Raw genomic sequence first — 24,697 nt, forward strand, 5'->3', positions numbered from 1 at the left:
AAAAACTTCAAATTGGCTACTTATAATTTATTTTATTCAGGCTCTGGCAATTAATTGTAATCAAATATTTTAATTTATCAGTAACAGGATTATCAAAGTATTATTTGAAATAATACTTTGATAATCCTGTTAAATATACTTAGTTAAATTACAAAAATATTACAATGCGTCTAGTACTAAATCTCGGCGTTCGCGTCCTTCCTGGCTGATTCCAGCTCTTGTCCTGTCAAATTTTACAAATAGAAACATTATTTGTAAAATTAGAGTAGAGGAGGGGAGGGTGCTATTTGTGTAGTCACTCGAGCGTCATGGAGACCTAGTAGGTTTTATACACTAGGTAAAGCTGATAAAAAAAATAAGAGCGTTTTTTTATTTTAGCGGTGGGTTCAGAAATTGCAGCCATTTTAAAGTTTTGAAAAAGAAAATATATTCAGAAAATTGCTTATTTAGGTAAATTATAAATATAAATTAGACAACAAGGACTAAATCATTTAGTTTAGAGCAAAATAAAATATCTGCGAAGCTTAGTTAACAAAATATGAGGCTTTATTTTTTATATTTTAAAATGTCCCTACAGGCTTACCTAACCTTTGAATCATCAGTGGTTTTAATGGAAGCTTCTTTGGGGTATACTAAACATCATCTTTCTTAATCTGACAGATCCGACATTTCAATATTAAAAAAAAAAAATTTTTTTGACCCACCATGTGAGAAATTGATTTCTATACCATTATAACTAGAGACATGTCGGAAGCCTATGCAAGCTTAATCTGACACGCTCGAGCTACTCCCGAAATCCCCTCTTCCCCTCCCCAACTACTACCTTAATATTAAATAAATTAAAATGTTGGCAATAGAATTTTAAACAACTGTTTACAGAATAGACAAAATGAGGCTACAATTCTCTTTAAATAAATAAATAGATAATAGAACTCTTTATTGCTATCTTAAGGGGGCGACTAACCCAAAATTTTCGATTTTATAATTCATTTTTATACTTGAAAATAAGCCCCATTGTTTCATTTTCTAAAATTAGATACTAACTACGTTATATTTCCAAGAATTATCTGAGCAAAAACACGATATCTTAAAATTTTCACGAATTTTTCATTTATTGCCATTACCGTGCATTGAACTAGGTTAACATTTTAACATATTGTATAAAATTCTATCATTGAGAAACCAACCTAGCGGATTTTTTAAATGTCGTATATTTATCGAGTTATTGAGAAAAAACTAATCCGCGTCGTCCTTTTTCACCTGGCATATGAAAGACGGGCGTGAGTGTGAAGAGAGAAGGACGATGTTTGATTTTTTGGGTTAGTCGCCCTCTTAATGGCTTTACTACTATGTACTAACTAGTAAGACAAACCGTCATGTCATCTTATAACGAAATTTTTTCGTTTCTTCGGGTAGGTGTAAATAAAGTAAATAGAAGTCTCTATATTTATAATATTTAAATAATTGAGTTTGCATTAATTTTCAATAACTATTTGTAATAAATTGAGTGCAATACATACAGATTTCGCGAAGTTTCATGTTATTGGTCTTCTATGTAAGAAGCAGACCTCCTAACTGAGACACCACCTGCCAGCTGATTGATTTAGCAATTACTTGCAACTTCTACCACGCACAACAAAATGTCACAATTAGACGACATTCAAAAAGCACAACAGAGCTTAGAGGAATGAGTAATGAAGAAGATGGAGGAGCTTCAGGCACAGTTGCAATGCGGAGCTGCCGCGAAGGATACCGTGGCCAAAGTGGCTGAAGAGTTCCGCACTTTTCGTGAGCTCACTTTCTCTATGCTTAGCTTGCTTCGAAAACAAATCGCAGAATGCTCCAAGGCTGCTGACATAATGGAAACCAGGGATCGTAGAAAGTTTTTACTTCTCACTGGAGTTCCCGAGCAATGCAGCGAAAACTGTATATCATTGGTTCTGGACATTGTGCATCATAAGCTTGCTATGAAAGATATAACAGCTGCCTCAATCAAGGTATGTCATAGACTGGGTAGTCAGTCCAATCCTAGTAGTCCCCACAAATACCGGCCGTTGTTAGTCAAGTTCTCCACTATTGACATCAAAGCTTTTTCGGGCTAAAACCAAGTTAAAAGGTACACCATTCTCATTGAGAGAGTTTCTGACTAAAGTACGACAGTCAGTGTTTAGTAAGGCAAGAATGCACTTCGGTTTGAGGGGCTGTTGGACATTGGATGGTGCAGTCATTATTAAAAGCACTGACGGTAAACGCCACAAGGTAACGTCAATGGAGGAGCTCCAGCCACTTATGCAGCAGTATCAGAAGGCAACAAATTCCTCTAATGCCGGAAAATAATATCAATAGGTTCATATTACTATGCTCACAAACATTATCATAATTACTGTTAGGTTACTTAGACAACAATATTAATTAGTTGTAATATGTATTAAGTATGTGCCCATATTACTCTGTTTTATGAAAGATTATGTCGATAACTTTGTCCTGTCGTACACTTTGCCATTTTATTTGTTATGTAATAGGTTACATGATTTAATTCAAGGGTAATTTCAGTAAGTTTTACAAAAGGGTACACGGTTTCCAACATTTTCAATATCAATAATAATATGTCGATGTCAATTGCGTTCCAATACACGTACTTTTCTTCTTTTTAAAGAAGAAAAGTTTAAGATATTTTTTTTAACTTTATTCACATTCACTATTTTAATAATTGTTACAATTAATGTATAACTTAGACACGAGCTGATATTGTCATCATTCTGTGGTGTTAAATTTTGATTATTTATATTGTAACTGTCGGCTGGCGGGTGGTGCAGAGATATATATATGTGTGTAATCTTACTAAACGTGTCTCATATCAACGCACAAAGTGTGCCTAGTCACTTTAACGACATTTTGGACACTTTTGCAGGTAACAATATCCACGGACTTTTGATTTCAGAGACCTGGCTTAAACCTAACCTACCTTCCACAATTTACAGTTTGCCCGGGTTTGTTTTAATTCGTAATGATCGTTGCGACCGACGTGGTGGTGGTGTAGGTATCTACCTGCGGAGTGACCTCTCATATAAAATGATTGCTAGCTCGCCTCCACATTATTCCGCCTCCGCTGAATTTCTGTTTCTAGAAGTCTGCATTATGGGGAACGAAAGCTGTTCTTGGAGTTGTATATTGCCCTCCTTCCATCGATTACTTTAGCCAATTAGAGTCCGTTCTGGACTCGTTGAGTGCTGATTATAAACACCACATTATTATGGGCGACTTCAATACAAAACTTGACGCATCTTCTTCGCGCGCACGCAGATTACTACACATTCTGGAGTCAACTAGTTTGCAACAGTTACCTTTGCAAGCCACACACCATAACATCAATGGCGATGATACCTGGTTGGACCTAATTTTAACGTCAAACCGTTCACTGGTTTATTCTCACGGACAATATCATGCCCCTAGTTTTTCATTGCACGACCTTATATATCTTAGGTATGTTTTAAAGCCCCCTAAAATAAAACCAAAGATTATTCATAAGCGTTGCTTTTCCCGTATGTACATTGATAAGCTTAAATCAGATGCTGCGAATATCGATTGGGATCCACTTATTGCTGCTTCTTGTATCGATCACAAAGTCCAAGTTTTTAACAATAGGATTCATGCTCTTTATGACGTCCATGCACCTATTAGGAAAGTTAAAATAAAGAGCGTTCCAGCGCCTTGGTTGACCCCCGACATAAAAGTAGCCATGAGACTTAGGGACCGTGCCGATCGTAAATTTAGAAAGAATCGTAGTGACAGTAATTGGGTGAACTTTAAGGTGGGATTTCACCAAACACACATAAAACTTAGTTTTATAAAACTTAGTTCCCATTGAACGAGTTCATCCTGCGACGTAAATCTCGTTTTGTTTCGATTGGATTTCACAAACTTCTTTTGATCGCGATTATTAAATCTAAGTTTACGTGACGTCACGCGATTATTTTATATGTTTTCATCATTTTAAAGCCTTTTCACGATAATTTAACTACAAAATAGCAAGAAGCAATACATAAACAAACAAACGCATGTGTCAAAACTGCCATCTTCACATTTCTTTTGTCTATGTTTTTCGTTCCGCCATGACACAGGGCTTGAACGGGTTTTATGACGTTAAACTTCGGACTTTGGACGTTCAGAAGATAAAACTCGGATTTTCTGTGAACGCTTTCGGTTTATGCTGGTGAAATGCATTTCGATGTTATAATCGCGTTTATACGTTTTGAACCGGTTCAGAGTGCTTTGAACGCGTTCCATTTCTTTGGTGAAATCGCCCCTAAAGCAGCCAGGAATAGATGTAATCAAATCGTCAGAAATGCTAAACGTCGACATATTTTCTTAAACTTGCAACTTATCTTCCTCAGCTAACTTATGGAAGTTCCTAGGTACCTTAGGCGTAGGTAAGTCCCATCACACGGTACTGCCGAGTACTATTAGTTTGAATGACCTCAACACCCATTTCTCTTCTGTCATAAATCTAGATGCAAGTACAAAGTCCTCAACTATTAGTTACGTAAACGGATTACCACGTGCTGCTAAACATCTGTTTCAATTTGAACCTGTTTCTGCAGACGAGACCAAAACTATAATTAAATCTTTGAGCTCTAAGGCTGTTGGTTACGACGACATCAGTCGTCAAATGATTACCACCATTCTTGACAGTCTCTTGCCTGCAATTTCCCATATTATTAACTTCTCCCTCGAGTCCTCTACCTACCCCGACCTTTGGCGTAAGGCTTACGTCTGTCCCTTACCAAAAGTTCCAAATCCTGCACAACCCTCCCATTTCCGTCCCATTTCAATACTCCCTTTTCTCTCTAAAATAATCGAGGCGTGTGTTCACAAGCAATTGTCCAGGTTTGTATTCCATAACAACCTTCTTTCTCCACTACAATCTGGATTCAAGCCTGGGCATAGTACCGCTACCGCCTTGTTAAAAATTACCAGTGACATTAGGGCTGGCATGGAGGAATCGAAAGTCACTGTCCTAGTGCTGATTGATTTTTCTAATGCTTTTAATAATGTGAACCACGATATCCTCTTGTCCATCCTGTCCCACCTCAATATCTCGGCTGAAGTAGTAAACTGGTTCTCCTCCTACCTCAAAGGGCGCCCGCAACGTGTACGCGTCGACGGGTCCTTCTCTGATTGGGTCCTTCTCGAGGATGGGGTTCCTCAAGGTGGTATACTTTCTCCCTTTTATTTTCCTTATTTATTAATTTATTAGTCTATATAATTAGCAGTGCGCATCATTTATATGCTGATGATTTTCAGCTATATAGACAAGAAACAATTGAAAATCTCTTCACGGCCATCGATGCTTTAAACCGGGATCTTATTGCTATAAAAACCTGGTCTGCCAATTTCGGACTGTCAGTAAATGCGGCTAAGTGTCAGGCCATCTTAATAGGAAGTCCGAGAGTTCTAAGAAGAGTCGACACTAGATCTATTCCGCCTCTAATGTTTAACAGCAGTATTATACCCTATAGCTCTTGTGTTAAGGACCTCGGTTTGCACATCGACGCTAACTTAGACTGGCACACACAAATTGCTAACGTCAGTAATAAAGTCACCTACTCTTTGCGAGCACTATACCGACTTAAAAATTTCTTACCATCGTGTATAAAATTGATGCTAGTTCAGACTCTTATACTCCCGATCATTGATTGCTGTGACGTTTGCTATCTTGACCTTAATGAGGACCTCCTTAACAAACTAGATCGTCTCCTGAATAGCTGCATTAGATTTGTTTTCAGCCTCCGCAAGTACGATCACGTCTCCTCCTACCGCACAAAATTACGCTGGCTCCCAGTTCGCCAACGCCGAGCCCAGCGGGCAGTGTGCATGCTCTATTCCATACTATAATTCCCCCTTTCGCTCCCAGCTACCTAACTCCTCATTTCGAATACCTGGGCAGCAACCATGACAGAAATCTCCGTTCCACCAATAATTTACGCCTCCAATGTCCTCCCCATAGTTCCACTCTCGTCCACTCCTCCTTTAATATTCAATCAATTCTCCTTTGGAATTCACTTCCAAAAGAAATTAGGATGTCCAAAAGTAAAGAATTGTTCAAACGTAAAGTTCATGAACATTACCTTAAGTCATTAACTAAATGAGACAATAAAATCGATATTAGTTAGTTATTTTATCTATCTATAATATATTCATACGTGGGAGAGCCATGCTTCGGCACGAATGGGCCGGCTCGACCGGAGAAATACCACGTTCTCACAGAAAACCGGCGTGAAACAGCGCTTGCGCTGTGTTTCGTCGAGTGAGTGAGTTTACCGAAGGCCCGATCCCCTACCCTATTCCCTTCCCTTCCCTACCCTCCCCTATTATCCTATTCCCTCTTAAAAGGCCGGCAACGCACCTCCATCTCTTCTGATGCTGCGAGTGTCCATGGGCGACGGAAGTTGCTTTCCATCAGGTGACCCGTTTGCTCGTTTGCCCCCTTTATTTCATAAAAAAAAACGTGAGCAAAGGCCACAAGCCATCTTTTCCAGGATATTTTATCAAATCAAATTATGAATAAATATTACTATTTCGTATGGTGTAGTGTTGTCTCACCGGTAGCGGGCGAGGGGCAGGGCCGCGGCGGGCGCGTGCGTTGCGGCCACGGCTTCTTGAGGTGCACGTGGTCGTAGTGCGACTGCAGCCCGCCGCGCTCCCAGAACCGCTTGTCGCATACGGAACATTGAAAACGCCGCTCCGCTCCATGGTGAATCTGCAACGCATTCATCCTTTGTATCTCGACGTTGGTAGCTCAGATGTCACTTCTTATGATTACGATCTACCAATAACGTCCCGTCTGATGTTATGGGCGAGTCGTCATGGGGGCGCAACCGGCCTGCCTTGGCCCTGTTTTATTCTTTGGACTTTTTGATGGGGTAAGTAGAGCCAAACTTACCAAAAATAACTAAAAAGGGCGTAATCTTCTATTTTTGCCGCAAGACTTACTTAGGTTACTTTTCGCGGTATACGTACGCTAACGATGTGTCTGGAGCGGTTGCTCTTCGCAGTGAAGCGCTTGGGGCATATCGGACAGGAGTACAAGCGTCGCGACGCGTCCGTTCGTCCGCCCGCACGTCCCGCGCCGCACAGCTTACCGGCCACGAGCTCGGCCGCGTGCACTCGCAGCAGGCACGGGTGCTATGACACATTGTAATTAGCTTAGTTAAGGACGAGCTGCAAATTATAGACGAGTTTACATTATGTTCATAATAATTATGATGACTAAACTCCGATTTTTAATTCAAGATCAAAAAAGCTACTACAGTACGTCACTGTCAAAGGTGTCAAAGTGACATAAATGTCATTGTCAAGTGAATATTTCAGGTTTCGCTAACCTTTTTGCAATATGTTACTTTATTTATTATTGGCATTACTGGTCAACATAATAATTAAACAAGGTTTTTGTCAAATAATCCTTATTGATACAAGCTTTTATATTAGTATTTATGGATTTTACTAGAACCCAGATGACACTCTTACATCTTAGTCTAAATAGGACGTCTTTTATGTTTGAATAGCATTAGTCCCTCTCGCACTTACATAGTTTACAGTATAGGACAAATGCTGCTGTAAAACATAATATAAGACATAATTTTATCATTTTAATACTAAGGATATAATGACAGGATAAACAATATCATGGTGTCATGGCCAAAAAAAATGGCAGCGATAAGATTACAACCATACCAAATAGCAGAAAAATTGTGTGTAGCTATTATATACCGTACGTATATAATAGCTACACACAGTTTTTCTGCTATTTTGTAAATTAGGTACATGCATATTTAAATTATATTAAGTATGTTACTTTAGCCTGTAAATTATTGCACCAAATGTTATGAATACCTGAAGTGTTACCAGTAAAATACCAAATATACTACCAAAAATTACGGATGTTTAAAATTTAGTACGGCGTTTTGTATTTATGTAAAATAAAATAACTCAGATTACTTATTTAAATCATCTGATTAAAATTATTAATAATTAAATTATCTAAGCCTTGTTTTTTAGAAAAAAGGAATATACTACTGCACAAATATTTTATTGCAGTGGCAATATTGTAGTAGTTTTTTTGATCTTGAATTAAAAATCGGAGTTTAGATATGCAAGGTCAAGTAATTAATACGAGTTTACCAAATGAATGGTCCACTGCAATAATGATGAATGTTCAAAACGTCCTTAAAATTTTGGTATGTTATTATTTTTAGCAATATTCCGAGAAATAAGTTGAAAACCTTTCAAATTTCATGGTGGTGAGAGGCCTTGTCTTAATTTGCTAATATTATTGATTGCATGGTGGTGGTACGCACGTTCTTGGCTCTTGGTGGTGGGAAAGGAGGGAGGTGCTGTAACGCATGTCAATGCGTACACTCACTTACTTACAGGTTGAGGTTTATTTCGCGCAGTTTTCGCGCAGTATTGCTAAAAATAATAACATACTAAATTTTAAGCTATGGATTTCCGCAAAGTAACGCCTGATTCAGGATTCTAATAACTAAGTTTAATCCTAACAAGTAATGCTAATTTCGGTCATTTGAAATAATATTTATACTGGTGGCACTACACATGGCTATTGGTATTTGCTATTGGCTATTTGTTGCATTTGGAAAAATTATTGACGTATTACACAAAGTACAAGCAAATAAAGGCAAATACGACCTTTCACCTTCCACACATGGATGTCAAATACCAAATTTTTACTTACTTACTTGATTTTGTTTACTATTTGACTCTTTTGATGTGCGTTAAAAACCGACAAAGGTACGATTACGTGTATATTTTGGTATTGGTCATATTTGTCAAATAAGCAAATAAGGCCAATACTTTATCAAACATACCGTCTACACATGGTGACCGTGATTGTTTGGCGAATACATCAAATACGCAAATACAAATAGCCATGTGAAGTGCCAGCATTAGAGTTCGTAGCGTAGCAGTTAGCACTGGCAATAACAGATTTGGCACTTGAAAAGTGGCAACATTAACTTATCACATGGTGTGTTCTATTTATGCCAATATCACGCCAGTATTATATTACGAGTACAGTTCGACAATGGACGGCTGTTTATGAACGTGGCGAGAAAAGGAACAACTATACATCAAATACGCAAATACAAATAGCCATGTGAAATGCCAGCATAATATTTATTTACAAATTTAGCAATATCGCTCCTTATTCCATGGTAAATATGTTATTAATAATTTAGCTACACGGCTAGAACGACAAACGTTAAAGGTGTTTACTGCAAAATAATATCTCTCTCTCTCTGTCTCGGTTACAGAGTTCTAAAATTGAAAAGTTAGTTAACTTTTTAATTTTGGAACTCTTACATAAAACGAAACACTGAAAACATCTATGATTATTTCAGTAGACCCTTCAAATGACAGTTTAAATAATTATGATTTTGAAAGGCAATAATTTCACCTGGAAGACCCTGCCGCAGTGCTCGCACATGACTGGGTCGGGGCCGCTGTACTGCGTGCGGTTGCAGCCGGGGTGCTGGCGGCGGAAGTGTTGCACGTACCCCCGGTAACCCTCGCATTTTTCGCCGCACTGCGTACATATATCCAGTTTTTGAGGTTTGTTGAGTGTTGACTGTAGTTTTATCTTTTCACGAATGCTTTTGATTGGCTGACTTAATTCAGTCAACGAAGCCGTTGAATAGATAACTAAAATAAACTAAGAAACCGGGGACTTGCTGTTTTATTATTTATCAGTAAAATTCTATCGAAACAGTAAAATAACCTGCAACGAGGGTGCTTAATTTTTTATTGCGGCAACACAACAAAAACCTGGAATCATTTACTGATCTAAAGTCAAAGATGCCGGGTCAGCTAGTGTTTTATAAATTTATAGAAAAAATAAGTAACGAAGTAAACGACCATTATGTCAAACATAACTCACTTGCTCACAGCAAATCAGAGCGCGTTGCTTGGGTTTAGCTCGCTTGGTCCTTGTGTGCTCGGATTTCATCTGATTCTTCCCTCTATACTTCCTCTCTTCAGCGTCACAGTAGTTATTGTAGAAGGGCTGGCTGGAATTCCTGTGATATAGTTTTTCTTCTCTAAATTTTTATCATAATCCATTAAAAATCGTTTGTATAATATACTAATACATAAAGCTAAGACTGACCCCACTTTAGGCGTGCGCATAAGCGACGCGAGCGCCGCATGCATGCCGCGAGCGCATTGCACAAGCGTCGCGTGTTGCCGCGGCCGTGCCGTGACGTGTGTGCAGCACTTCACGCTCGCCTCGGAATTAACCCCCTACTGGCATTTAAACCAATAGCGGGCGGCGAGAATAGCGGTGAAAGGGGTAAAAACACATCGCGAGCGCCGCGTGCACTCTCCACACACGCTACACGCGAGTCCCGACGCAGCGCACTCGCGGCGTTCTCTCGCTCACACGTCCGAGGTATGCGCACGCCTAATGTGGGGGACGCCTCAAGAGTTTATTTCGTGTCTATCTCTCATGAACTACAGGACCGATTTTTGTGTAATTTGGCTAAAACAAGAAGACCACTGAGAAGGACATAGGCTATTTTATTTGTGAGAAAATGTACAGTTCTTTCGAAATTCATAATTAACATGACGTCACTCACTGTACGTCCTCTCGGCGGTGAACAGCGCTGAGCTGCAGGTGACGGTCGTGCGCGTCGTCATTGGCGAACCGCACGTCGCACTCCGCGCAGTACGGGCCCGTCAGCTCCACCTGCACACCCCACACAATTATATATTCAATTAGCGCGCCCGACGGACGTCGTCCTGTCATTATGAAGTCTAAAATGTCATAAGCGGCAAGATTACGTCATTTGAAATCATTCTATAAAGTGTCTTATTCTAAAATTTTCATATTTTCTTCGTAATTTTTTTTTCATAACAACCTTTCTCAGACATTAACGAACAAAACAACAAGAAATAATAATTATTATCGAGTTGAACGTACATCCTTATGGCGCTTGTGATTCCTGAGTCTGTGCATTTCGACGCCACGGCGCGTGAGGAAGGTGAACCCGCACAGCGCGCACGGGTGGCGGCACACGTGCTTCAGCCGCAAGTGGGTCAGGTACGCCGAATTAGACCTGCGAGAGTGAGACTGCGCGTTAGAGTGAGAGAGAAACAGCCCGAACCAGCGCGTTTTTCTGAAAACAGTTTTTGGAACACGAAGTTTCTTATGGCGCGTTCGGCGTTGCGAAAGGTGGCTAGACTGAACGACACTTGACCTCGACACTTTTTTATTAGTACCTGCATAGTAGGGGCAGATGGCGTTTATAGTATTCCTGGGGCCCTATTCTTAAATCCATTCACTTTACGTCCTTATACAGTCAGATAAGGACGTAAAAAGAATGGATTTAAGAGCTCAGGATAGAGGCCTTGTGCGTCAACTAGATGGCGTTTTTGGAACGATTTTTTTTTATAATTTTATAAATTCATTGCATCCGGGTGTCCCTTGACACCTGTCAAGTTTTATTTATTTATTATTTACAGCCAATGATATTAACATACATATTACGCCATGTATTGTCCGTGAAACTTATAGTTGGTAACAATGTACGTGACACATTATTTACTCACACGAACTCCTTGGGGCATAACGAGCACTGGAACTTCACGCCCTTGTGAAACCGCTCGTGTGCTCGCGCGGCTGTCCTGAAATGTATTAACTATCATTGTTTTTTTTTACAGGATATAACAAAACAAAGTGTATATAGTGTTTGTTACTGTAAAACTTCGAACTGCAGTAAATTTTAATATTTTCTAGTAAAACCTAAGATCTACCAACTCCTAATGGTAAATGTCCAAAAAGGTTTGCGATACGAACTTTTGCCACTATATAGTTGGTAAATCTTAGGATTTACGTTAAAAGCACGGTACATGTTGAAAAAAAAAGGCCACGTGCGAGTCGGACTCACGCACGAATATTGTTATGGAGCAAAAACAGGCCAGAAATTGTGTTTTTGGTATTGAAGGCCCCCTTAAATCTATATTTTATTATTATTAAAATTTTTAAAGTGATACTGCCCTCCAGTGGGACACTGCAGGCTGCTTAGTGCTTATAATAATAACAAAGTTGTATTAACCGTAGGATAGCCATGCTTCGGCACGAATGAGATATTCAGAGATGTTGCATGTTGTATGAAAATGATCATAGGTTATGATATTACTTATTATACCTAACTATGTATATGTACCTACTTGTTTTGTCTAATAGTTCATTAAGGTTAATAATTAAGAATTACTTACTCATTGTTTTATTCCTAAACCCAACATTTACCAGTTGACAGTAGTAAAACCTAGCATATACCGAATTGTAATGGTAAATGTTCGAAAAAATCGTCGTATTTTCAGAAATACTTACATTTACCAAATTGTGTCGTGTACGAGTTCCTACATAGGGGCGGCAAAATTAAAGGGCCTGTACTCTTAAAAAATATAAATCCTGCCCTAATTACCTGTGTCTCGAGGTGAAGGGGCACAGCTTACAGATGTGGTCCATCTTGTGGCTAGCGGTGAAGTGTTTGACGAGCGCGTTGCGCGTGCGCCACCGGCCCCGACACACCGCACACTCGAACAAGCCCATCACCTACGCACCTGACAACTTTACTAATCCATACTAATATTATAAAATATGCGAAAGTCTGCCTGTCTGTCTGTCTGTTACCTCTTCACGCCCAAACCGCTGAACGCGATTTTGCTGAAATTTAGTGTGGAGATGTATCTTAAGGTGAAGCCAAACGAGCGTAATTTGTGAATTGTGAGTCGTAGAATTTCGGCTGGCAGAAATTCTGCTGCGTTCAGTTTCATACAAAAGTCCTGGTTAATTCACACGAGCGTAATTTTGTGAGTCATGATTTGTATGCAAAGATATTTAAGTGACCGAAATTCTGCGACTCACAACTCACAAATTACGCTCGTTTGGCTTCACCCTTAGTCCTGGGAAAGGACATAAGATACTTTTTTATTAATATTTATCTTCTTTATGACATTTCCGAAAATATACGGTTCCCTCACGATTTACTTACAAATTTTTGTGCAACCGAGTTGTGGCCATCAACTAATCATTCATATGTGGCGGTACCTCGTCGACCCTCGTAGCATACATTTAGTATGCTACGAGTATGCTACGAGGGTCGACTTTACAGCGGTCAAGCTATAGTACTTTGAATCCGTGCGAAGCCAGGGCGGGTCGCTAGTTCTTTATAATATATTAAAACCAAATTTGGGAGCACGTGCTTTTTTTTCACCGGGCGGCGCGTGGCCCAGACCAAACACCCGCTCGACAAAGCTTTAAATGAACGTGGCGAAAAAAGTAACTAACGCTGCCAACAGTTCTCCTTTACCAGCAGCGTTCTCGCTCACGTTAATATAAAGCCTTGTCGCACTTTAAAACAGATTTTCAATGTGGTACTAACGTCACTGTGCCGCAGAGCGTGCTCCTCCTCTGCGGTGGGCGTGGTGAATGTCTTGTAGCAAACGTCGCAGCGGTACTGCGCGGCGCGGTACTGAGGGCGTGTCGCCCGCTTCGCCGCCTCCGCCAGCGCGCGTTCCATCGGCACCGCCACCACCTTGAAGATGGAGCTGTCCAGCTCCGCCCTCTGCGCCGCTCGCCCCGCCCCCCGCGCCCTGCACACACCGCCATAAAGACCATCTATGAATGAGGGTTGTTGATATATCATTTGCCACATGCAAGCTTAGCAGTTAGCATGACAGCATAAGAAACAGAAACGAATAAACATACTGACAGATTTTAGTAACAAAATGGCTGTTGGTTTATCTGTTAATTTGTCTATTCTTTTGTAGAAAGAATTAAAACCATTTCTTTGGTGACGGTGCTAAGCTTGCAGAGGGACATGTCGAAGCTATCTCGTGACATATGTTTGACACGACAATTGACTCGAATTTTACTCGAGATTTAACCCTACGGCTTCATCATAAACTTAATATACCTAGCGGAATAGAGCAACAATCTCGAGCTGTCAAACGAAACCGAAATTGGTTTCATCTGTGTGTAAAAATATGTGTACGTAATGTAAGCATGATTAAACATGATTTCTATGAGATTAAATTGTCAACGTGCGGCACGTGCCGACTGGGCGTCAAAAAAAGAGTGCTGCTGTCATGTATAACTCGTCTCTTTTTACCACGCAATGTCACTGATAGTGACATCTCTCTTGCTCAGGCCTTTGTTTCTCTATTCCGCTAGGTATATTAACTTTATAGGCTACATAGCGTCATTTGTCCCTCATTCATGATGTATGCATGAGATTTTTTTAGCTCCCTCAGGTTTGACATTTGATATTCGATGAGATTAAGAATTACAATTATATTGCTGTCCGTAGTAAGGGCTCCCAGTTCTCACACTAACTGTGAATTCGCATTGCATCGCAAATATTTGCGATAAAACTCATGACATTACGATTTTGTGTTTGCATGAGTTTTGTGTGGGAGCCATGAGCCGTGAATTGTGAGATACATAATAAAAATACATATTTTTAATTTTATATAGCTAAATTATTAAATCGTCATCATCGTCTGTCATCACTCGTCACGCATCGACATCGATGACTGCTTTAAAGCTTTTTGTTGTAATTACAATATACAATTAAAAACCGGCCAAGTGCGAGTTGGACTCGCCCATGAAGGGTTCCGCAGCAGCAATAAGGTTTATTTTCATGAAATTAAGAGGTTTTTGATATGTTTTCATATTTCAGTTGATTTAATGAAAGTTAAATTAAGGTTTACCATTTATGACGTATTAAAAAAACTACTGGCTAGATCTCGTTCGAACCGATTTTCGTTGGTAGTTTTTGTAGTAATGTACATCATATATTTTTATTAGATTTATCATGCCCCTACTTTAGAAGTTAGAGGGGGGGGGGGACACACATTTTACCACTTTGGAAGAGTGTCTCTCACAAACTATTCAGGTTAGAAAAAAATTATATTAGAAACCTCAATATGATTTTTGAAGACCCATCCATAAATACCCCACACGCATAGGTTAGATGTTTTTTTTTTGTTTCAGTTGTCTATCTATCCATCTATCTATCCTAAAATTTTTAATAATTTTTCCATTTTTGTATCAAAATCTTAAAGCGGTTCACAGACTACATCTACTTACCAAGTTTCAATAGTATAGCTCTTATAGTTTCGGAGAAAAGTGGCTGTGACATACGGACGGTCAGACAGACAGACAGACATGACGAATCTATAAGGGTTCCGTTTTTTGCCATTTGGCTACGGATCCCTAAAAACTAGTATGTATCTTTAGATCCATTAATATTATTACGCAGTCCACTGGTTAAAATAGCCGGTCAATCAAACAGCTAGCCCTTTGACTGGACAACGCCATTCAATCACACGGCCATACGTCGTTTAGCCGACTTGTTGATTGCAAGCCGACTTGTTGATTGCAACGTTCAACACTACAGCTAGACGACGCTTAACTAACTGGTTAAATTGCAAATTAACTAAGGTGACCATTAGTTTAGGGTTATTATTACACAAGTGCAATGATAACAAGCAGTATAAATTGTATTATAACTCATTTTGAACACAATTGCAATAAATACCTTGATGATGCATTTCATAATCCCGTAATTTCTCCACAAATATTTGTTTAAATTTTGATTCACTCGTATGTGCCCCCATAATTTCTGTCACTTTAATATCACTTTTAACGTATATTTACGAAAAATATCATAATACAATCACAAAACAGCCGGTGTTTTGTGATTGTATTATGATATTTTAACAAGTTGGCTGCGACATATTATACATAAGATAAAAAAATGCACTAATCGTACCTCCTTTTTGTTGTCTTTTTCGCTGGGGCTGGCCGCTCGGGGTCGCATGTTTGGAATGATGACGACAATCGCCTGCAATAAGATGTATGATATTAATATAATTAAAGATGAAAAGCTCAAACAAAGAAACAACTGACTACCTACTGCAAATCGCGGGCTTCAAGCCAGAAGGCCGTATAAAAAAATATGTTTTTCATTAGCAGCTCGACACCACGAGCAGCAAGTCTAACAATTCAATACGACATCTGAAATGCATCACAATCACGAGGGCTCCGGCCTGACCGAGCATGACAACCTCGCTCGGTCGGAATATTATCTTCCCTTGTGGCCTCCACTCACTATATCCCACAAGCTACATCCTTACCGAGCCAACCGCGTATCTAAGGCGTCTTCTTGGCCTTCTTTATCGTGTTTTTCATGGTCTTCATGGTTTTTTTGATCCTGTTGTTTGTGGTCTTCCAAGCGGTCTTCTTGATCCTGTTGTTCGGGATTTTTCAAAGGGTCTTCTTGGTCCGTTTGTTCCTGGTCTTCGCTGTCAACGACCTCTGTCTCCGACCACATGTCTACCTCCTCCTTCACCTCTATCGTCGTGACGTCATCACTGTGCGTCCCGCAGCTGACGTCACTCATGTGAGCGACCGCGAGCGCCGACGTCAGTCCGTTCCCCACTCTGTTTATAGATAGGACATCAGTTATCGATACCTGAAATAACATGCTGCTATTAGGTTTTTTTGCCACCATCAAAATATAAATATAACCCCTTTCAAATTCTTATATGTATATGTACTTGTACTTCAGATACCCTATGTCTTGTTCTTGTATTACTATAAGTAGCTGTTTGACCGAGCTTTGTTCGATATTCGATAAAACACGAATAAAATTACATTTTCTAAAAATGATTCCTACCTAGCTAGATCGATTTATCGCCCCCGAAACCCCCTATATACTAAATTTCATAAAATCGGAGCCGATTCCGAGATTCCAATTATATACTGGGATTGTTAGCTGTCCAGCTAGAATATTTTGATGGTTTTTTCTTTAGGAATCTTCCTCTAGTATTTGTTAGTCGGGACTCGGGAGCCCCAGTGTACATTTTTTGCATTCCAGTCACCCCCATTTATGAATCGCGGTCCAAGGTGATTGAATAGTTCCTCATGCTGTTCTTCAGCTATTGCATGTTTGGGGGGGGCAGTAGACAGCGAAGACATTGAATGTTTCATTTCGATCTTTTATTTCAACAGTAGCAGCTTGAATCTGTGCTTTTTTGAACTGCAGATGTTCGCTGTGTTTGATGTTAGATTTTATTATCACTGCTGCACCTGCATGTGCCGTGCCATCTGGATGGTTGGTGGCATATATTTGGTAGTTCTTTATTTTGACACTGCTGTTAGACGTGAAATGGGTCTCTGCAACAAGTAATATGTCAATGTCATGTGTGTGCAAGTGTCTTTATTCGGTGACAACCCGCCCATGTTCCAGGTTGCTATTTTGAGTCACTTTGTTGACTTTCGAGACTAGTGTTGTTATGAGGCTAATTAAAGTACTCATTTGTTGAAGGATAAGGTCCATTTTTTCAGTTTGCTTCAGGAACATTTTTTCAATTGTAGGGTTCGCCTTCGCGTTCTGCGGTTTTGTTTCCTCTCAAGACTTCATTATAGTGTCGTCGGTTTTTGTCGTTATTGTCGTCTGTAGAGACATTTTTTTCAAATGTCTCAATATTCGGGTTAGCAAATGTTTCAATATTCGGGATAGCAGGTCTTGTGAGATTTGTTTTTCGGTTAATGCCAGTTTTGATGGATTTTCTGTATAGTATTTCTTTATATACCTCACAACTCTTATAATTTGCTGGATGATCACCAAGGCACAGAGCACATTAAGCTGGAGAGTTGCGATCAATTTTTGGGCAGTCTGCAGTTTTATGAGGTTGTGCACACTTCACACATCGATACGGTCTCATAAAGTAATTTTTTGTATGGCCATATTGCTGGCATCTTTGACATTGAACAACTGCCTTTTGTTTACGTGAATCTTCTATTATTATGGATTGGTGATATATGTATCTCAGGTTTTTTTACTAGCTTGTTATTCGGTCCTTGAGCTAAGTTGGCAAAGAAAGTAGAGGTCGGTTTCTTTTCAGGGCCATACTTGGCGTTTATGATTTCTCCAACAACAGTATTGCCTGTGCTTTCTAGTGCATCCTTGATAATGCTAAGAGGTGTTGTGTAATGTAGGTTTCTAATCACTATCCTGTATGGTCGCTTATATATTCTGTTAAATGTGTGTCCTATAAGGCCCTTTTCTCTAACAGTATCTATAACTTTCTTGTAAGTTTCTACGTTAGTGCAGGAAATCCGGAGTTGAGTTTTGTTTACTATTCTGTAAGTAAAGTCAGTTTTTCTAAAGACATTTTCTAGGACTTCTGTAAGTTTCTTAAGATCTTCTATGCCATATAAGATTATGGGTGGAGGTTTTGGAATTTTCTTGATATCTTCCGTGACTTCTTTTTCATCTGTTGGAAGTCCACTGAAGCTATTTGACAGGTCTATTTTTTCAGGGGATGGGGTTGAGACTTTCTTACTTTTTGTGCCTCTTATAGTTGGCACTCTTTGCCATGGTGGTGGTAAATTGTCAATATTTGCTGTAGTAGTTTGTGGATCATCATTGTCGCAGTCAATAATTTCACTGCGAGGGTTGTGTTCATTTTCAGGTCTGGTTGATGAGATGTTGCTAAGAGAGGAGGACCGAGGTCGAGTGAAAAGTGCTGGGTGAAATATTTGTTGCACAAGTGCTTTTTCTGGGGGTTTTGTTTGTTCATTAGTTTCTTTCATCATGTTGTTCCCACGAGTAGGGTCAAAGTATATGGTCGCTAGGAGGGTGACGCCCTTTCCCCCAAGAAAGCAGTTCAACGGTGTTTGCCAGGTCCACCGAGGTTGTCCGCTAGTGACTGAACCTTCCGCCAGCCATGCATCCTATTGGCGCGTAACTCACCGTAGGATTGGAGTAAATTTTTATTGAGGCTTTCTACCTCTCGGCCAGGGCGGTTAAGCCAAGGCCTGCGGTCTCGCGAAACATGACCATGAGTTAACGGGTTGTGCTGGTCATTTCCTACCTACACTAACAGCCCAGCTGGTTGTGCTGGTTGATCAGGTTACTTGACCGCCGCCTGAGACTCGGCGTTGTTCTTGACATGAAGGCTTGTACTCAGAACTACGGTGCGGAGCCACACTGCAGAGACGTTACCACAACGGCCATGTAATGGCTGCGCGAGACCGCCCCCACAATGTAACTCCGCAGCCTATTTCCGCGCACAAGCCCCCATGTTTTTACCCGTTTAGCACCACCCGAATTGCTCGTTTAAAGATATAAGATATTAGATAAGATATACTCGTAGCTTAGGCATCGTTTTAATTTCTTTTCAGTAAGAAAATTAATATAAAGCAAAGGAAGGAAACGGCAGACGAAGACAAGTCCTTGGATAAGCTGCTTTTTTTTAAAATCATAAATAGGGATAATATATTATTGAACCATTATTTGTAATTATCATATTTCTTTGCGCGTTCAAAACATGCTACTTACAGTGGTTTTGCTCTTGATATTTTTCAGTAACAGATCATAAGATCTCAGTGCTTTCTCCCTGAAACTGTTAGCGTTTTGTAACCTCGCTACGCACTCCCAACACATCATCTTTGGTAACACGTCTTCTTGAATGAACTGCAAATTATAAATTGCTCCGGTTAAGTCGTTGTTGTTTCGACACTTCACATTTACGTAAATTAAGTATTAAATTACTTACCAGTATACCAGTCAGGTTTTGGTAGTATTGTTTTAGTTTATAGTGTCCAATGTTAAACATTTTCACATCAACTGCGAGGCAAGTACGACAGACCTGGAAATATTAATCCAAATTATATTTTGTCATAGGTACAATGTACATATACAGTATACACACACATCACAGTGAATAATTGCCTAAATATCTTGATTAGTTAGGTAATCTCAAATGTATATAGTATGTTTAATGTTTTCAACATACATTTTGTGCTTAAAAACTGTTAGAGAATGTACGGCAAAGCGCAGACGACAGACTATCCGTGACGCACTTTTTAGTCCGTGGAAATAGAACCTATGCATAATGCAATTATATGCAGTAACGCACACGACACGCAGCGCAGACGTGTGCGTTACTGCATAATATTATAATTGCATAGGTTCTATTTCCAGGGACTAAAAAGTGCGTCACGGTCCACGGATAGTCTGTCGTCGTGTGTGCGCTGCGACTACCTATAATTATGACAGTACCAAATACAAAAATTTATAAATTCTGGAATTAATGTAATTTCATAAAGTTTAGTTAAATAAATTGAAGTGTGCTTAAAGATTTATACGTGGGATTTATACGTGGGAGAGCCATGCTTCGGCACGAATGGGCCGGCTCGACCGGAGAAATACCACGTTCTCACAGAAAACAGACGTGAAACGGCGCTTGCGCTGTGTTTCGCCGAGTGAGTGAGTTTACCGGAGGCCCAATCCCCCAACCCCTACCCTATTCCCTTCCCTACCCTCAACTATTCCCTTCCCTTCCCTTCCCTCCCCTATTCCCTCTAAATGGCCGGCAACGCACTTGCAGCTCTTCTGATGCTGCGAGTGTCCATGGGCGACGGAAGTTGCTTTCCATCAGGTGACCCGTTTGCTCGTTTGCCCCCTTATTTCATAAAAAAAAGACAAATATTTTATTACTTACTTTAGCAGACACCTTTGAATTCCATTGGTCTAATCTGAATATTTTTGAATCTAAAAATACAATTTTAATTACTAATTGATTGAGTATTTAGCCTATAGGAGTTGGATTAATAATTATTTATAACATAGATCTATACTCTACAGTGGCGGATTTACAAATTTGCCGCCTGTAGGCTATTCAATTTTTGCCGCCCCTAAAACTGACCTTTGAAATTCAACGTTAGTTTAGTTCATAATCATAATATCCCACCAAAAACATTTTTGCTGAGACGACCACACAAGGTTTCGCCCTGTGCGGTAGCGAAACGGCGAAGCCATACATATCTACTGGTATGTAGAATTTGTTAAGTTAGGGTCAGTAGACTGTAGAGTTAGGCCGTGTAGATTCAAAAGCTTGGCTCTAAATGAGATCTCATATCTTTTGTACAGGGTAAACCGTAAACCTTATATGTGGTCGTCTCGGCAATATTTTACAAGGAATGTTTTCGGTGGGATTTTTTATTTCTGTAAGATAAAAAAATGGGGCTAAATTTGCCGCCCTAGGCTCCAGCCTACTTAGCCTATTGGTAAATCCGCCACTGATACTCTATACTAATATTATAAATGCGAAAGTATCTCTGTCTGTCTGTCTCGCTTTCACGCCAAAACTACTAAACCGATTGTAATGAAATTTTGTACACAGATAGTCTAAAGCCTAAGAAAGCACATAGGCTACTTTATAACTGGAAAAAGGGGTTGTAAGGGGGTGTTTATGCTATTATATAAATTTGTTCAAATTAAGTTAGTTCCAAAAATTCATAATAGGTGTCGCCCTGCGTAACCTACATCGCACAAGCGCTTCCTCAACCAGCTTTCAAATCAATCTAAGAAAAAAAGGGAAGACACTACGATGTTGCCACTTTTTAATTTCTTCACTTTCTTGACGGACTATACTTTGAGTCCTGGGAAAGGACAAAGACTACCTTTTTTCCCCGGACAAATGCAGTTCCCGCACATTAAACAAATGGCACAACTGAGTTGAGAGCGTCATCTAGTTAAAATAGGCCCTACCAAAATACAGAACTACATAATAAATTTATATTTTAATCAGGGCCCCCGCTACCATATGTGCAATGTGTGCAATGCACACGGGCGCCACCCTCTAGGGGCGCCAAATTGCCATCTTTAGGGGTGTCAAAACCAAGGACCCAAAAAATTTGCCTAAAGGGGCGCCAAAATCCTTTTTTTGCACACAGGCGCCAGTAGCCCTTACGGGGGCCCTGATTTTAATCATAGAAAAATCATAAATCATAGAAAATAAAATATACCTTCAGTATTAAAACTAATATTGTAGTTGTTGTAGTCTTCAGTTGTGAGCTCATTGTACTCCATGTCTAAGGTGCTTACTTTCTGCTCCGTGTCTATATCACTAGTACTGTCTACACTAATACAATCAACACCAGAAAAGTTATCTGGTGGTGAAGTTTCATTACCAGCAGTTTTGTCAGTTGTGAGCTCATTGTACTCCATGTCTAAGGTGCTTACTTTCTGCTCCATGTCTATATCGCTACTACTGTCTACACTAATACAATCAATACCAGAAAAGTTATCTGGTGGTGAAGTTTCATTACCAGCAGTTTTGTCAGGTGAAACTGATGTGCTTAATTCTGTAGTTATATAATTATTTTTAAGCAGTGTAGATGATAAAAATAATTCACTCATTGGTCTCATTGGTACAGCCGTCTTATGCAATCTTTTTGCACCACCATTATCTATAAATAAATCACTCTCTTTAAAGTGTATGGAACATATCACAGTGTATTTTGTTGGTGGTTTCCAGTAACTCTCTTCTTGAAGGAGTCGCACTATATGCAACCATTGGTCATACATAAAAGGATCCGTGGGAAATCTGTATCAAGTAAACACAACATAATATTATTTCTTTAGCTGACAGTAAGATTTTATAAAAAGAAAATTAAAAAAATCAACTAGTATAATAATTAGGTAAGGTAGGTAAATGACTTTATAAAATACAATCAACTTTTCCCATAAGGATTATTGAAGGCTGCTATGGACAGAGAGAATTTCCTTACATAAGGGTACTAAGTGCATTCTAGGTATGTCAATCTTTGTTAAATTTGAAATAATGGAATACTTACCGATGATATGTTATCCCAGAGGCCTTGTTATTTACTGATGATTTATTATTACAGTGTTTAATTGCGCACGCTGGCATTTTTCTTCAAATTACTAGTTTTTTTCTTCAGATTATTAGTTTATTCATATGAAAAATGTGTCTGGTCATCAAATTTTTCCAGCATGCTGATATTGATGCACTACCTCATTAGAGCACCAGCAATAGACAGATCATTTTATATTGTTAAGATTATGTTTGAAGTCATGATGATTGTTTTATTCATACAGAATTATACTGAGGTTTTGTCTCAAACTGGGATACAATTTGTTTCACCCTGTACACAATAACCTTTTGGCAACCAGAAAAAAATATGATAAATGTTATTTATAATATATAATATATCCTCCTAATGATGGGGCTTGTAGCTGACCATTAAATTTTAAGAAAATATAGATATTCAAGAAAATACTTGTCCCTAGAGATTTGGACTTCGCCTTGCAATTTTAAACCACTTAGCGCACTGAGGAACCACTCTAATAACTTTTCTTATAAATTATATTTATATCATTTGCTTAAATAGTTCACAAGTAGCATCAACAAAAGTGTTTCAAGTATCTATTTAATATCATAATATATTCCACCAAAAACGTTTCTGGTAAAATGTAATGTTGCCAAGACAACCACATAAGCTTTACCCTGTGAAAAAGATGTCCCTGTGAAAATCTCGGTAATATTTTACAAGAAATGATTTTGATGGGATTTCAGAATTCAGTTCTTTTTGTAAGTTAAAACTTAATGGTTCTTGTAAGTATTTATTTAAAGAAAAACCTTTAAGTTACTTTTCAGTCCAGTGTAAACTCTTATGTCCCAATTCATAAAATTGGTGAAAGTTTCATATAAACCTCCACCCCCCACAATTCTGGGGATGGGGGGCGAAAATTAAGTTTATTAATTTTTTTTGGTTGTATAGTAAACATAGATTACATAGGTACCAAATCTCAGCTTTCTAGCACTTCAGGAAGTAGAACTTCACTTCACATTCTGATGAATGATTATCATCAGTGTGTCAGTACTCAGTGTATGAGTGTGTTAGTGACGAAATCGGTGTATTTTAGATATCAATAAAATCTAAAGTATTAGAGTTATTCAATTGAGACTTTGTTTGTTTAATTAGTCTATTATTGACATCATATCCTGAGAATATGAACTATCTGGTACATCGGAAACCAATTTTATGAGGGCTCAAAAAACGACGCGAGAAAGGGTATATAAGTAGTGCCTAGTGCGGCTGTGCCTTTGCACTTCGCTTAGCTCGTCAGTCGTCTCGGCGGGTGCACTACCGTGCTCCCAGAATATCACAGTATGAAAAACATCCATCAAGCGAGATACCGTACTTACTGACTTTAAAATATAAGCTAGGTATACTTAGGTACCTCAAAATGATGTTTGGATAGTACTTATTGGGTAGCTGATATAGTTGTATTCACAGATTACTAGTATATGGTTGTATTGTAGTTATTGCAGGAGCTATTCACATAGCAAGAAAACACAATGTTTATTTTCTTGCTATTTTCTTATGATTTTTTTTTGCGCCCAAGGCGCAGGCTATAGTCTTTCGACCATATCGCCCGTCTTTCGTAGAATTTTCCATTTTTAGTTTTTTTTGTTGTTTTTTTTTTTCTGTTTTGGCAACTTGACACAAGGGTGAAGGGATGCGTATGTTGTGCCACAGACGAGGTAAAAAAGTAAGGAACGGCGGAATATATATATATATATATATATATATATATATATATATATATATATATATATATATATATATATATATATATATATATATATATATATATATATATATATATATATATATATATATATATATATATATATATATATATATATATATATATATATATATATATATATATATATATATATATATATATATATATTATAATATTCTAAATATTAATACTATTTAAGGTTA

General features: G+C 38.8%; 1 protein-coding gene across 5 annotated transcripts; it reads right to left on the reverse strand.

The window, feature by feature from the left end:
- Positions 1-104: 104 nt before the first annotated feature.
- LOC121731656 (zinc finger and BTB domain-containing protein 41-like) lies at positions 105-23,063 on the reverse strand. Of its 5 annotated transcripts, XM_042121211.1 has the most exons (18): positions 22,733-23,063; positions 22,205-22,482; positions 21,902-22,066; positions 20,596-20,645; positions 19,648-19,740; positions 19,431-19,565; positions 16,219-16,556; positions 15,855-15,926; positions 13,461-13,671; positions 12,501-12,631; positions 11,623-11,697; positions 10,994-11,129; positions 10,650-10,759; positions 9,953-10,091; positions 9,473-9,601; positions 7,021-7,185; positions 6,586-6,760; positions 108-223 (listed from the first exon to the last, which is right to left on the reverse strand). In XM_042121211.1, the coding sequence occupies exons 1-18, from the start codon at positions 22,807-22,809 to the stop codon at positions 177-179; spliced, it is 2,526 nt and encodes an 841-aa protein (XP_041977145.1). In that variant the 5' UTR covers positions 22,810-23,063; the 3' UTR covers positions 108-176. The 5 variants fall into 5 exon arrangements, with proteins under 5 accessions (XP_041977146.1, XP_041977142.1, XP_041977145.1 ...); XM_042121208.1 differs by having other exon boundaries at positions 107-223; positions 21,902-22,482; XM_042121209.1 differs by having other exon boundaries at positions 6,604-6,760; positions 21,902-22,482.
- Between the last annotated feature and the right edge of the window lie 1,634 nt (positions 23,064-24,697).

This window comes from Aricia agestis, chromosome 11, assembly GCF_905147365.1.
Source record: "Aricia agestis chromosome 11, ilAriAges1.1, whole genome shotgun sequence".
Taxonomy (NCBI): Eukaryota; Metazoa; Arthropoda; class Insecta; order Lepidoptera; family Lycaenidae; genus Aricia; species Aricia agestis.